Source organism: Thunnus thynnus, chromosome 4 (genome assembly GCF_963924715.1).
Source record: "Thunnus thynnus chromosome 4, fThuThy2.1, whole genome shotgun sequence".
In the NCBI taxonomy this organism is placed as follows: domain Eukaryota; kingdom Metazoa; phylum Chordata; class Actinopteri; order Scombriformes; family Scombridae; genus Thunnus; species Thunnus thynnus.
The window spans coordinates 7,598,147-7,610,225 of record NC_089520.1 but is presented as its reverse complement, the minus strand read 5'-3'; the positions used below and the strand labels follow the sequence as shown (position 1 = coordinate 7,610,225).

At 36.9% G+C, this 12,079-nt stretch overlaps 1 protein-coding gene across 1 annotated transcript; it reads right to left on the bottom strand.

The window, feature by feature from the left end:
• Positions 1–6,071: 6,071 nt before the first annotated feature.
• Positions 6,072–10,834, bottom strand: LOC137181026 (complement C1q subcomponent subunit B-like). Its single transcript, XM_067586353.1, has 5 exons — positions 10,676–10,834; positions 9,742–9,907; positions 8,805–9,036; positions 7,803–7,920; positions 6,072–6,425 (listed from the first exon to the last, which is right to left on the bottom strand). The coding sequence occupies exons 1-5, from the start codon at positions 10,676–10,678 to the stop codon at positions 6,216–6,218; spliced, it is 729 nt and encodes a 242-aa protein (XP_067442454.1). The 5' UTR covers positions 10,679–10,834; the 3' UTR covers positions 6,072–6,215.
• Between the last annotated feature and the right edge of the window lie 1,245 nt (positions 10,835–12,079).

Sequence of the window (12,079 nt, the reverse complement as noted above, 5' to 3'; positions counted from 1 at the left end):
CTCTGCATCACACAAAAAGGTAAATGAAGACATTTTAGATTTAACTGTTGTCTAATTTAATCGTTTCATAAAAGGATTTCAGAAATGCAGAAGCTTTAACATTTAAATATTGTTGTGTGCTCAGTCAAATACTAAATCTACGTCGGACAATTGGATTTTCAGACATTTTTTTTACTTGTTCATGGTCATGAAATACATAAGGTAGTGTTTATTGTGCAGTTTGTGGTGGTGTTGTGGTGTACAACAGATTCTGTAGAAAATATTCAACCTTTTTTTGGATTTTTTCCATATTTGTGATGTAACAGTCTAAATCTAAGTGAATTCAATCCAGAGTTTTTGATCACTGTTTTTTCTTTCTTCTTGACTTTATACACAATAGCAGCTAAGAATTTACTATTCAAACCCATTTGCAGTACCAGTCCAAACTGACTCAAGGCTAAGTTCCTTTTAGTGTCTTTGAGATTTTTTTCACAAACCTGACCAGAAACAAAATGATCCAACGTGATGGAGACGGAAGATTCGGTAAATGAATCTCTATGAACGTCATGTCCATGTCAGTGCCTTTCAAAACTGTCACTGATTCATGTGACTGTTCAGATATGAAGGTTTGATTAATTTAAATGACTAAAACAGTTTGGCTGAGTTTAGGAAAAGATTGTGGTCATTTAAATAAACAAACACTGACTGTTGGTAGGAGACGGTATGTGAGCAGCATTCTTTGTCAAAGTAAGACGTTGTAGGGTTTTCAAACCCCCAAACAGGGATCGTCAAGCTTACATTACTGTATGTTCATGTGTGTGCACATGTATACACGTATGCATCAAGACGTTTTCATCAGGATGGGGGACAATTATTTCAGCACTTAGTACACCTACTGGGAGTATTCAGATGTCTGTCCCCAGTGTTTGCCTCGCTGAAGCAGGTCACTGGTTTGTTGCTGAAATCATCCAAAATTGACAAAGAATTAATTTAAGCTGAAATCAGTTTTCTGAACAGTGTAATTTTATATTTTGCTCACTGTTAGCGATGTACATAAGAGATTTTGAAGCTCTGTAATGGTAAATTTTTATGCCCACAGGCTTGTACGTTTGACCTTTTAAAATAATTTTCTATACTGATGATTCAACCGGCAGAATTTCATGTCCATCCAACACATGAAAGTACTTCAACTGTGAGTCACAAAGCATTGTCCATAAGAAAATGAACGGGACTTTTACTTCTGGAGCCAGTGGCGCCCAAAATAGCTCCTCCCACCTCATAAATGTGTGTTACTGGATGAACCTGGTTTATATTAATGACACTGTTTTCTTGTTATAGGAACAACGTCCACCAATCAAAACAACTGTACCTGTACCTGCGTCAGTTCATGTTTAAAGTCCTTTGAATTCAGTCTCTTTAAGATGTTAATTAATGTAAAATTTTGTCACAATGGTACACAAAGTTGCTAAATCAAGCTTTCTGGCAGGAGATGTGTTGCCTGCTGACGACCCAGAGTCAGAACTGCTACCGGGAACAGATCCAGAAGGAGATGTTTACCCGTTTGGCCTGGAAGAGCCGCTACGCCAAACTCTACCCGTCCTGTGACAATCCCCGAAAAACCAGCACAGACTCGACACAGCTGCCCCACCTGCCTGCTGACCCCCAGTGAGCTAATTTATTCACATTCAACCTGCAGTTGTATGACACCGTTTTGTGACACCCTGCCCAAAATTAATTGTGATTGATGATTTAGTTTAGTTAAATCTGAGTACAGACATTGAATGCATCACGTAGAGTTGCATCATCTGAAGCCCCTAGCACACAGCAGACGTACCACACAGACTACCGAAAGAGTAGTTGAGGTACAACTGCCAGGATGTGTTGATCCAGGGTATGATTGAGATAAAAATGTTTGCTTTTCTAGAGACTTGATATGTATCAATGTTGGAAAATAGGACAGTGGTTTATCCTGATGCAGTCATGTGTCTGAACCCGCATTGAGGCACCGATGTGTGTTGAATTCATTCATATACATAGTGTTTAATGAGTGGGAATGTAGTGCAACAGAAACCAACTATGGTAAAAGTTTTAGTTTTAATGATATTCATAAAGACTTTTGTAAAATTCTATAAATGTACCATGTAAACTATTGATGATACACACTGATCTTGTGTTTATGCTCCACCCACCAGAGCTTTCCTGCCTCCTGTCACCAGAACACCTGAGAAGGAGAGTGTCCCTCCTCTTCCTCCTCACGTGCTCTCTATGGAAGGGGAGGGGCGACTCAATGTGGCCCCTCTGATGAGGCCGATTTCCCCCAAGACCAGACAGGCTCTCTATCAGGACTCCTCTCACCACGTACAAAACATTTAAACTGCATTTGTTTTCAAAGTCTTAATTTTAAATCTTTCACTACCGGGGAATATTATGCATGACACAAAACTTTTTAATTTTAAGGCAAAAAACAAAAACATTAAACAATATGTCCTGTGCAGGGGAAGGGGCGGAGTCTCTACCTGCAGAGACGTGGCCTGATGAGACCTGAGGAGAAGTTTGACTTTCCTCTGCTGTCGTCTTGGGAGTACGGCTGGAGGCTGGGTATAGAGGAATTTAATGTATCTAATATGTCTGTATCTTTGATTAAAGCCTATTCTGGATTGAACAAGACTAAGAGTCTGCAGCAATGCTAGCAGCTCTGTGAGGTTGTACTTACAGGCACAGCTCTGCTTTGAGCTAAATGCTAATGTCAGCATGCTACCACACTTAAAATTACAATGCTAACATGGTAATGTGCAGCAAGTATAATGTTTACCATATTAACCATCTTAGTGCAGCATTTGCAAGTTAGAACTAAACACAAAGTACAGACTTATGGGTATGTCATTAGTTTTGCAGATATTTGGACATAAACCAAAGTATTCAACACATTAAATCTGTGGCCTGATGGTGGTGCTAGATCCTCAGAGGAAAATGAATGTCTGTACAAAATTTCATCCAGTCTATCCAATAGTTGTTGAGATATTTCACTCAAATCTACAAATATCAACGTCATGGTGAAAGTGAGAGTCATTAGGATTCATCTGTGAACTATGACTGTACAAAATGTGCCAATTCATCAAGTAAATGCTGAGATATTTCAGTTGGATAAGGGAGAAGTTTGACCTGCTGGTGAAGCTAGATTGATTGATTAACTGATACACCCTTAATGTTTGGACAAAATTTAATGGAAATCTACCAAATAGTTGTTCAGATATTTCAGCATGGACCAAAGTAGTGGACAGACCAAGTGACATTACCATCCATAAGGCCATGCCTGTGTAATGTCTTTGTCCTGGAGTCACCTGAGCATCTCTTTGTATCCACAGGTGACTACACTCTGGATTACAGAACTCCACCTCACGCCAGGTCGTCAGTGGTGAAGAACACTTTCTACGCCAGGAACGGCGTGTTCAGCAGCCCGTCATTTACTGACACACCTGGTGTGTGATTTTAGAACAGCTAAAAGTCTTTCATGTGATAAACAGCATTCCTGTTTGTTTCAAGACACAACTTTAGTTTTGATGGCAAATAGTGCCAACAAATCCCCCAAACACCTCCACTACCCCGCTCATGTCATCACTGTGGGATTTGGTGGTACTATAATCCATTTTGGGATCATGACAAATGGCAAATTTTGGGAGCATGATATAAAATGTTGGCATTTGGGATTGCTATAACAAAATTAGGGAGTGCTTCCCTTAAAATTACACAGTATTTTGTTTTTATGAGGCTTTTTGAATTTTATGAGGTTAACTATTTTGTGTTTATGAGATTTTATTCTGACTTCCTCCCACACAAAAACACCAGTGTCAGATGTTAGACTGATTGGACAGTTTGAATGAGCAGCAAATATTTAAATCAGGGTCATAGGGTCTGTCTGTCCAATCAGGGTCTTTGTGAGAACGATGATATGGGAAAAAAAAAAAAACGCAACAGATGAGTCCATCCATCTTCTACTTCCTGTTGTGATGTCTGTTTACCGTCCATACAGCTGTAAGGTTAAGTGTCTGACAACCTGATACTGTATGATGGATAATTAATGGATTGCTGGACTGGTGTCAGTCACACAGAGTCACTTCAACCACACACACCTGATACCTCAGTGTTTTTAAACACTGAGTCACTGGAGGAAATGTTACACACCACACACCATTAAATATTTTATTTCTATTCCGTCATAATAATCCAATTATTCTTTCTCCATATATAGAGATGTCTTCCCAGGTGTTTTTACACATTAGTGTATAAACTGAGTCAGGATTTTTGAAGGATAAGGTTGGTAATGATGTGTATTTTTGTTTCCATCTGTCAACAAATCACATTAAGAGACCAAACCCAACAATTCATCTCTTATTGCATTTTGACTTCCCACCCTGTCTGCAAAGACGTAAATCTTTAAAAATGGATCATGAATATATTCTTTCATTTGTGGAAAAGCCTCAGTAATTTCCTGAAGGCTGGCCACTGTAGATTTCAGCAAATGTCAAACTGGAGTAGATTTTCTGCATTTGTTGCAAGTTAATACACATTTGATGCTCTAGTGTGTGTTTCCTGCAGCAGGATGATGTATGTGGGACACCCGACATCAAATAAAATAAAATAAAACTGAAAAAATAATGTCAGTCTTTTAATACATCTAAATTATGATAATAACAGTCCCAGTTATCTAATTTAGCACCTGCACATGTTGTTGATGGAAGTGTGAAGAAGTTGTTTATTTATTTTATTTATCTGCACAATATTATGTCTATAGTTAGACTGATATTTGAATGTGTTGTTTCCTTTCAGACACCACTTTGTCCTTTAATAATTCAGCTGATAAAATATGTAATTAATAAAATATAATGATGGATGAAATAACATCAAAAAAATGTCATCGCTGTAAAATGATTTGCTGGTGCTGGACATTATATCAACGACTGAAAACAGCAATTTTATTATTTAAGTTGTTATTGATGAGAAAAAAAAGAACAAAAATTCACTTTAAAAACAAGAACAAAACACATGATGAATATTAGAAGAAGTTCTACACATTATGTTTGCTATATACAGAAAGAAATGAAGTCTGCATTAAGAAGTTTCAGAGAAGACAGACTTCCTGTATGCAAGTTCTCTACCAGACCACTAGTGGACAAAAGGTGTTTGTCATGTGAATCTGATCTTGAGGGGTTTTTACTCATTTTGGTACCAATCTGAACAAAGTGAAATGTCTCACATGGTCAATAATTTTATAACCATAAAAAATGGAGGTTTATTGAGGATACATAACAGAAGATTTTTAAATGGAGCAAGTGTCTCAAGTGCTTATAATTGAATAAAACAAACACTTAACAGCCTCAAAAAACATTTTAATGTATATTTAGTTGTTCAACTTTAGAATGTATTTGAAGTTTGTCCGTCAGTGTGGGAGCAACAGCAGGTTTCAGTCTTGCTTTTTCAGTCTACCTATATTAAAAACAATGGAAACACTTTAATATAAATCCCTTTATTTAGCATCTAGAAGCAGTATATGAGCATGTAATAAATGGTTTATAACACACTATAATGTAGTTGTACACAGATATAAGGACATTTTAAGTGTTTATGAATGTATAGTATTTGTGAACATGTCAACATATGGAGACATATTTTATGTTATTACACCTGTGTACTTTATACTGTGTTGTACTATATTATCTGTGTATACATCAGGCCTGTGGGTGCCCACAGGAGGAGTTATAGTTGTTGACAAATACATTAATAAACACTTATTTTTGCAAACAACAACATTATAATGTCTTATAAACCATTTATTTATTACTGTTTATAAATACTAATAAGGGGACTTAAAGTAGCGTGTTACCAACAAAATGATTGAATTAAGCTGGTGAATTGTTTACTGTGATGGATTTATTGTACTGAAATAAACTTAAACCACTAACTGTTGGAAAGTTTGGATTCAATCAAAAACGTTATAGTATGTTTTGGAAAATGCACATCAGCAATTTAAAGTACACACGATTTGTAGTTAATAGACTAAAACAAGCAAAAACACTGATCTCTGAAGGCAGCAGTGACACAATTGAGCCAGCCTTTATTAATTCTGATGATCTTTGCTCTATTATAGAAAACACATACAGTATATTCATTTAATTGCCGTAAATGTCCCAAAACATCTGTGATTTTATTAATGATTGTATGGATCAGAGGCTGGAGCTCTAGCTGGTCGGGAAGATGAGGAAGCCGGTGAAGGTGTGGCTGGTGCTGCCCATGCTCGTCACGATGTTGGTGAACCTGGATGCCTGCAGCGATACCGTGTCTCCGACCTCCAGCTCCAGGACCGCCGAGCCGGAGGTGACCAGGAAACCCTCAGATGCGTCACAGAACGTCATGTGAGCTTCACTTCCCTTCACCAGCTTCAGACACACCTAGATTATCATTAAAATACAGTCAGGAGTATGAATATGTGAGTATGAGATATCGTTATCCACTGAGAGGTGGAGGTCAGGATGTAATTTGCATCTGGTGAAGAAACAGTAGATGTGTTTTTTATTCTAGACAAGAACATTTGACAATTCTGCAAACGACATTTCAATGATGTTTTCTTACATCCAATGTTCTTAAAATTCTTGCTTTCTGCAATATCTACATATGATACGGCTGAGGCTGAGGAGAGATGGTGGTCAGGAGTTATAAAAATAATAATAACACATGTATGACACAATGTTATGTTTTTGGGCATTTTAAAGTGCCCTTCCTCAAAAATGTGTTTTTCTTCTTGTTCCTTCACTTCATGGTGCAGAATGACACCAGAAGGCCGTTCTCTCATTAATCTGCTGAATGAGATTAATACATTTTAACAGCTTTTTTTTGTTCGTACATTCAGATATAAAATAAATGTATTGTTTGATACGGACAATCAGCTCTAAAAAGTTTGGCTTCGTCTTAAAAATGTTGATTTGTGAATATAAAATTTGGTCAAAATAATAAACAAATGAATTAAATAAAACTGAGAGCAGATATTCCTGTCATATCCAGTGATTTATTACAGTAAGTGTATGAACCCCATGACCAAAATAGTCATACAGTCTGTTATTATGTTACTAATGGATGGAAGTATAGTGAAAATAAAAAACTTTTTGTTGAGGACCCCCTGGAACCCCTTCAAGGACTCCTGGAGGTCCTCAGACCCCCACTTTGGCAACCACTGATGTAAAGTGAGAGTAGATATGATCAGTAATAAAACGTGACAATTTACTCAGTTGTTTTGTATAATAATAATAATACAATAATAATAATTAAATGTAATCTGCGTTTAAGGTGAGTGAGGATGAGGATGATTTGTGACATCACAACTAGTTTGGAGCCAATCGAGGTCTGGTATACAATTTACATGATTTTGATGTGGAAACTTGAATTCTTCAGTGCACAAACACTAGAGAGACTTTTCAGAGACGTGGGAGACGTCTTGTATTCAGCGGTTCAACTTGAAATAAGACATATTTGCATTTTTATAGATTTTGGATTTTTCAGTGAGGATGAAGGATTAATTTCTAATTTAAGAGGTTTTAACGAGGTAATTTAACGTTTATGTGGGAAAGCCATAACAGACACAAATTATAATTCAATGCAGAGTATTATTATATGTTTTAAAACATGTGTGGAGGGGATCTTTAAGCATTTATTATAAATAGTAGAGAGATGACAGGAAACAAGGGAGAGGGAAACAAAGAGATGAAGGAAATCAGAACGATGAGGCTGGAAAGACAAAGTAGACTGATACTAAAAGATACACAGAAACTCACCTTGCTCTTCGCTGACATGTGGTAACTGAAGAAATAGACTCCTTTGATGACACACTCGAAACTTTTATCTATCAGCGATACTCCTTGAAGCAGTGGATCCAGGTCCGGCAAAATCGGACTGTAGGAAGTTTACACACACATTTCATGTTTTATTGATTGTTTTATGGTTCATCCATCATCAAAACATTCTACATTTATGTTTTAATTTTTTTTTTATTTTGGAAGCCTTGTGAGTTATTTATTACTTTATTTGTATTTAATGAAAAATGTTTTAATCATGTCTGGGGAACAAAGGTTATTTTATGAATACAGTTGTAAACATTTTGTAAATAGTGAGATACACAAATAAAGCCATTTATTTTAGATTTATGACAAAAACCTGACCAATATTGATATTTATATCCTTTAACAAGTCGGATGTATGTATATATTTTTTTACATGGACACATAAAGTAGTCCATCCTTTCTTATAAAGCAAGCAAGTTATATATATATATATATATATATATATATATATATATATATATATATATACTTTTAGAGCCTGATTTTCACAGATATACACATTGGTTCATAAATTTACACACAGGCTTGTCTGAAATTTACTATATAGTGCACCAAAGAGCATTCACTATTTCATTGTTAAACTGTAAAATGCTCCCCTCAGAGTGTATCTTTGTCGCAATTTAATGATAATAATCAAATTTAAGAGATCTATTTTACATTATTCATCATTTTAAAAAGAAACTCCAAAACATCTACAGAGTTTTTGTTTGTTACTTGTGTTTTAAATGTTTGAAAATGTCCTGTAAATATCCTGTAACTTTAAGCAGCAAATAAAATAAACTCTCTTTCTAATCTTTTACATTCACCATCCAATCAAATGGCCTTTCACTTCCTCTCTGTTTTAAACATTGGTTCGCAGTTTTGAATAAAGGTGCGGTCACATTATGTTTCCATTTCCATGCACTCGTCTCCAAAAAAGGATGTCACGTTTCTGACCTGTTGAACTCGATGGCAGTGTCGGACTCTGGGACTTGCGGTATCATCCGTTTGTAGGAGAAGAAGGATTTCAGCTGGTTGGAAGGGTTGAAGGCCCTTCCCTTCTCCCCTGGTTGGCCCGGAAGGCCAGGAGGTCCCGGCAGACCCAGGTCCCCCTTCATCCCAGGTCGTCCTGGGGGGCCCCGTGGACCTGTCATCCCTTTCTGGCCCCTGACAGGATGACTTGACTCACCTGCTCATACAAAAAAAACACTTATTACATGTCACAAGGTTGTGATCTGAATCTAAGATGAAAGACAGGTGTTATAATAAAGGATGTTTTTAGAAAAGTTTATCCTGCATCAAGCTTTTAGAAAATACAAAGATAAAATCAAATGAAGGAGACATCTCCACCAATCTGACAACACATACAGCATCATAAAACACACCGCAAATAGAAAACACAACCAAATACAAAAAACATGAGGTCGAAATGTTGCCTGTATTTTGACTATTTGCATGTGTTTTCTTAAGCTGCAACACTTTGAGTGATCAGGACCACTGTAAAATACATACACGTGTAGTGAGAAAATAGTGAAAAGGTTCAAACTTATCCTATCTCACAACTTTATGAAATCCTATAAGATAAACTCCTGTTTCCAACAAAAAAAACTAATCACTTATTTCTTGGTCAAAAGGGTCAAACTCCCATCAAATTTCATTTAAAATCTGTTGACATATTTTTGAAAAATCCTCCGAACAAACACACAAACAAACAAACAAGAGCACGACCTTGTTTTGTGGAGTCTAAAGCCACACTCTCAGTATAAGGTAGTTAAAACTTTATATAGATTATATACAGTATTTACTGAATCAGAAATGGTGATAATGTGGAGAAAAGTTTGTGAACAGGATGTGTAAAATGTGTCTGATGTCTTCATGTCCAGTGCGAGCTCACCAGGGTCTCCCTTCTCTCCCTTCACACCGTGTTTGCCATCAGGTCCATGAGTTCCCGGTATCCCAGGAATCCCTGGAGTTCCCCCGGTGCAGGACTGCGTGACAACCGGAGCGACGTGAACCAAAAGCAGCAATACTGCAGTACTGCAGCTCAGCCACTGGGGGGCCTGAGACACACAGACACACACACACACAGCAACTTGTTTGTGTCAATGCATTGACTTTTTAAAGATTCCCTGCACCTTAATCATAACCAGAACATGTTTAAACCCGAACGCATCATAACACCAAGTCTTAACTTTCATATGAAATGTTTTGTCTTGTGGGGACCAGATCTTTGTCCAAAATGGAAGGAGTGTTCCTGTGATTAACACAATACACACATACACAATAATAAAGTCTTATAACTGTAGCTGACTCAGTGACTCATATCAGTAAAACCCACATATGACAACAAGTTTACAGCCACACACATTACACAAATACATTAACTACATATAATAAAGACTTTGGAGGCTGAAATCTGCCAACAGCGACATACAAACACTCTACTGTACTAAATGTGATGAATGTCCATTATTTGTAAATAATACAAGATGATATAAAACACTGTAATTAAGACAAATTAAAGGCCTAATTTGTGCATTTAAATTTAAAACATTTGAAGCCTCTTACAGATCTGCAGCCCACAACAACAGCTCTAACTCTGCCCAAGAAAGACAAATAATACTTGACTATATTTAACAGTTAAACATACTGACAGAGATTTAGATTAAACATCAAGAAACATTCAGCAAGAGTGTTATGGAACTGAAAACCACCCACTTCTGTCTCAACAACTCACACGTCAAATCTGAATTTTCTCTCTCCCCCTCTCTCCTTCCATATATATGTTTTTTTTTATTTTGTTTTTTTTTAGGATAAAAAAGTCTCACCATTTGCAGGTAAAGCAGTCTCTCGTGCTGTGGTGGAGTGGTGGAGTTGATGGAGAGTGGAGGTGAAGAGCTGTCCTGCTTCACAGCGACGGCAGCGGCTCAATCAGAAAAAAAAAGGAAGTGAAACAATAGAAGACAGCATGGTTGCTGTTCCACTGGAGTTCATAAAAATATTTTTTTTAAGGATAAAATACTGACTGTTCACATTAGCATAGCATGGACCTGTAAAAAAACTGTGTGCATGTTTGCTGCTGGTGTGAATGGGTCAACCCAGGTTATCTGGGCTTAACAAACGTCTGACACAGCTTGAATTTACTATTTCTATCTGTATTTTAGCTAAAGGTGTTACCTAAAGACCTTTAAAGGTAATCTTTAGCACTGTGCTCATTTTTAGGACATTCATAAAGCAGTGGTGGAAGAAGTATTCAGATCATTTAATTGAGTAAAAGTACCAATACATCAATGTAAAAATATTCTATTACCTTGTACAAGTAATTCAAAAACAAGCTTTCAAGATTCTACTTAAACCTGCATTAACAGATTTTTTGGCCACTTGGGAGCAGCAGAAACAAGTCGTGAACAAAACATTGACATATCATCAACTTTTAAGTTTTTATTTCCACATCCAGCAGTTACGGAGCAACGTTATGATTCATTTTGAGTTTCTGTCAAACTGGTGAATGTGAGTCCAATATCCGCTTTTAGCTCTGATTTTGGTCTCTACCAACTCCTCAGGGAAATATCTGGCTCTTTAGCTGCTAAATGCTCCGCTATGTTCACCAGCTAGTCGCTAACTGTGTCTGTTTGCTGTTTGGTGCTGAGCAGGTAGTGTAAAGTGGGTTTTTAGTAGTTTTTCTCTGAAAACAGCTGCCTGCTGCAGCTGGAAAGAGCTAACACTCGATATAAAGCTCCATAAAGCCGAGGGGAGCTGCAGAATCGCTGATAATTTCCTGCATGATACTTTAAATCTTCTTGCATTTGTTTATCACCCCTCTTGTTTGCTCTGTTCCTGTTCGTGTCTTCATTCCATTTTTTCGAATCAGTTTCATTTCTGTGGGTTTCGATGGAGTATTTGATTGCATTTATCTGCAAATCATGAATCAGAGGAAGTGAAACTGTTTAACCCGAAGTCAGGAACAAGTCCACCTGATGAAGAACTGATGAAGCATCATTGAATGTATCTGAGTCTTAGAAAAAGTTTTCTTCAAATTAACATTTTGTTCTGTTTTTCTTTGGACTTCCTCTTTGTTATTGCCAGAAACACAAACTGGTTTCCTGGCAGTGTTTTGCTGATTCTCTCTCCCCCCCCGGATGTGGAGGTCAGTATCTGTTCCACAAAATATTTAATTTCCTCAGCTGCATCTAAAAACAGAGAGCTGATATGTATTTTTTATGTAATAATTA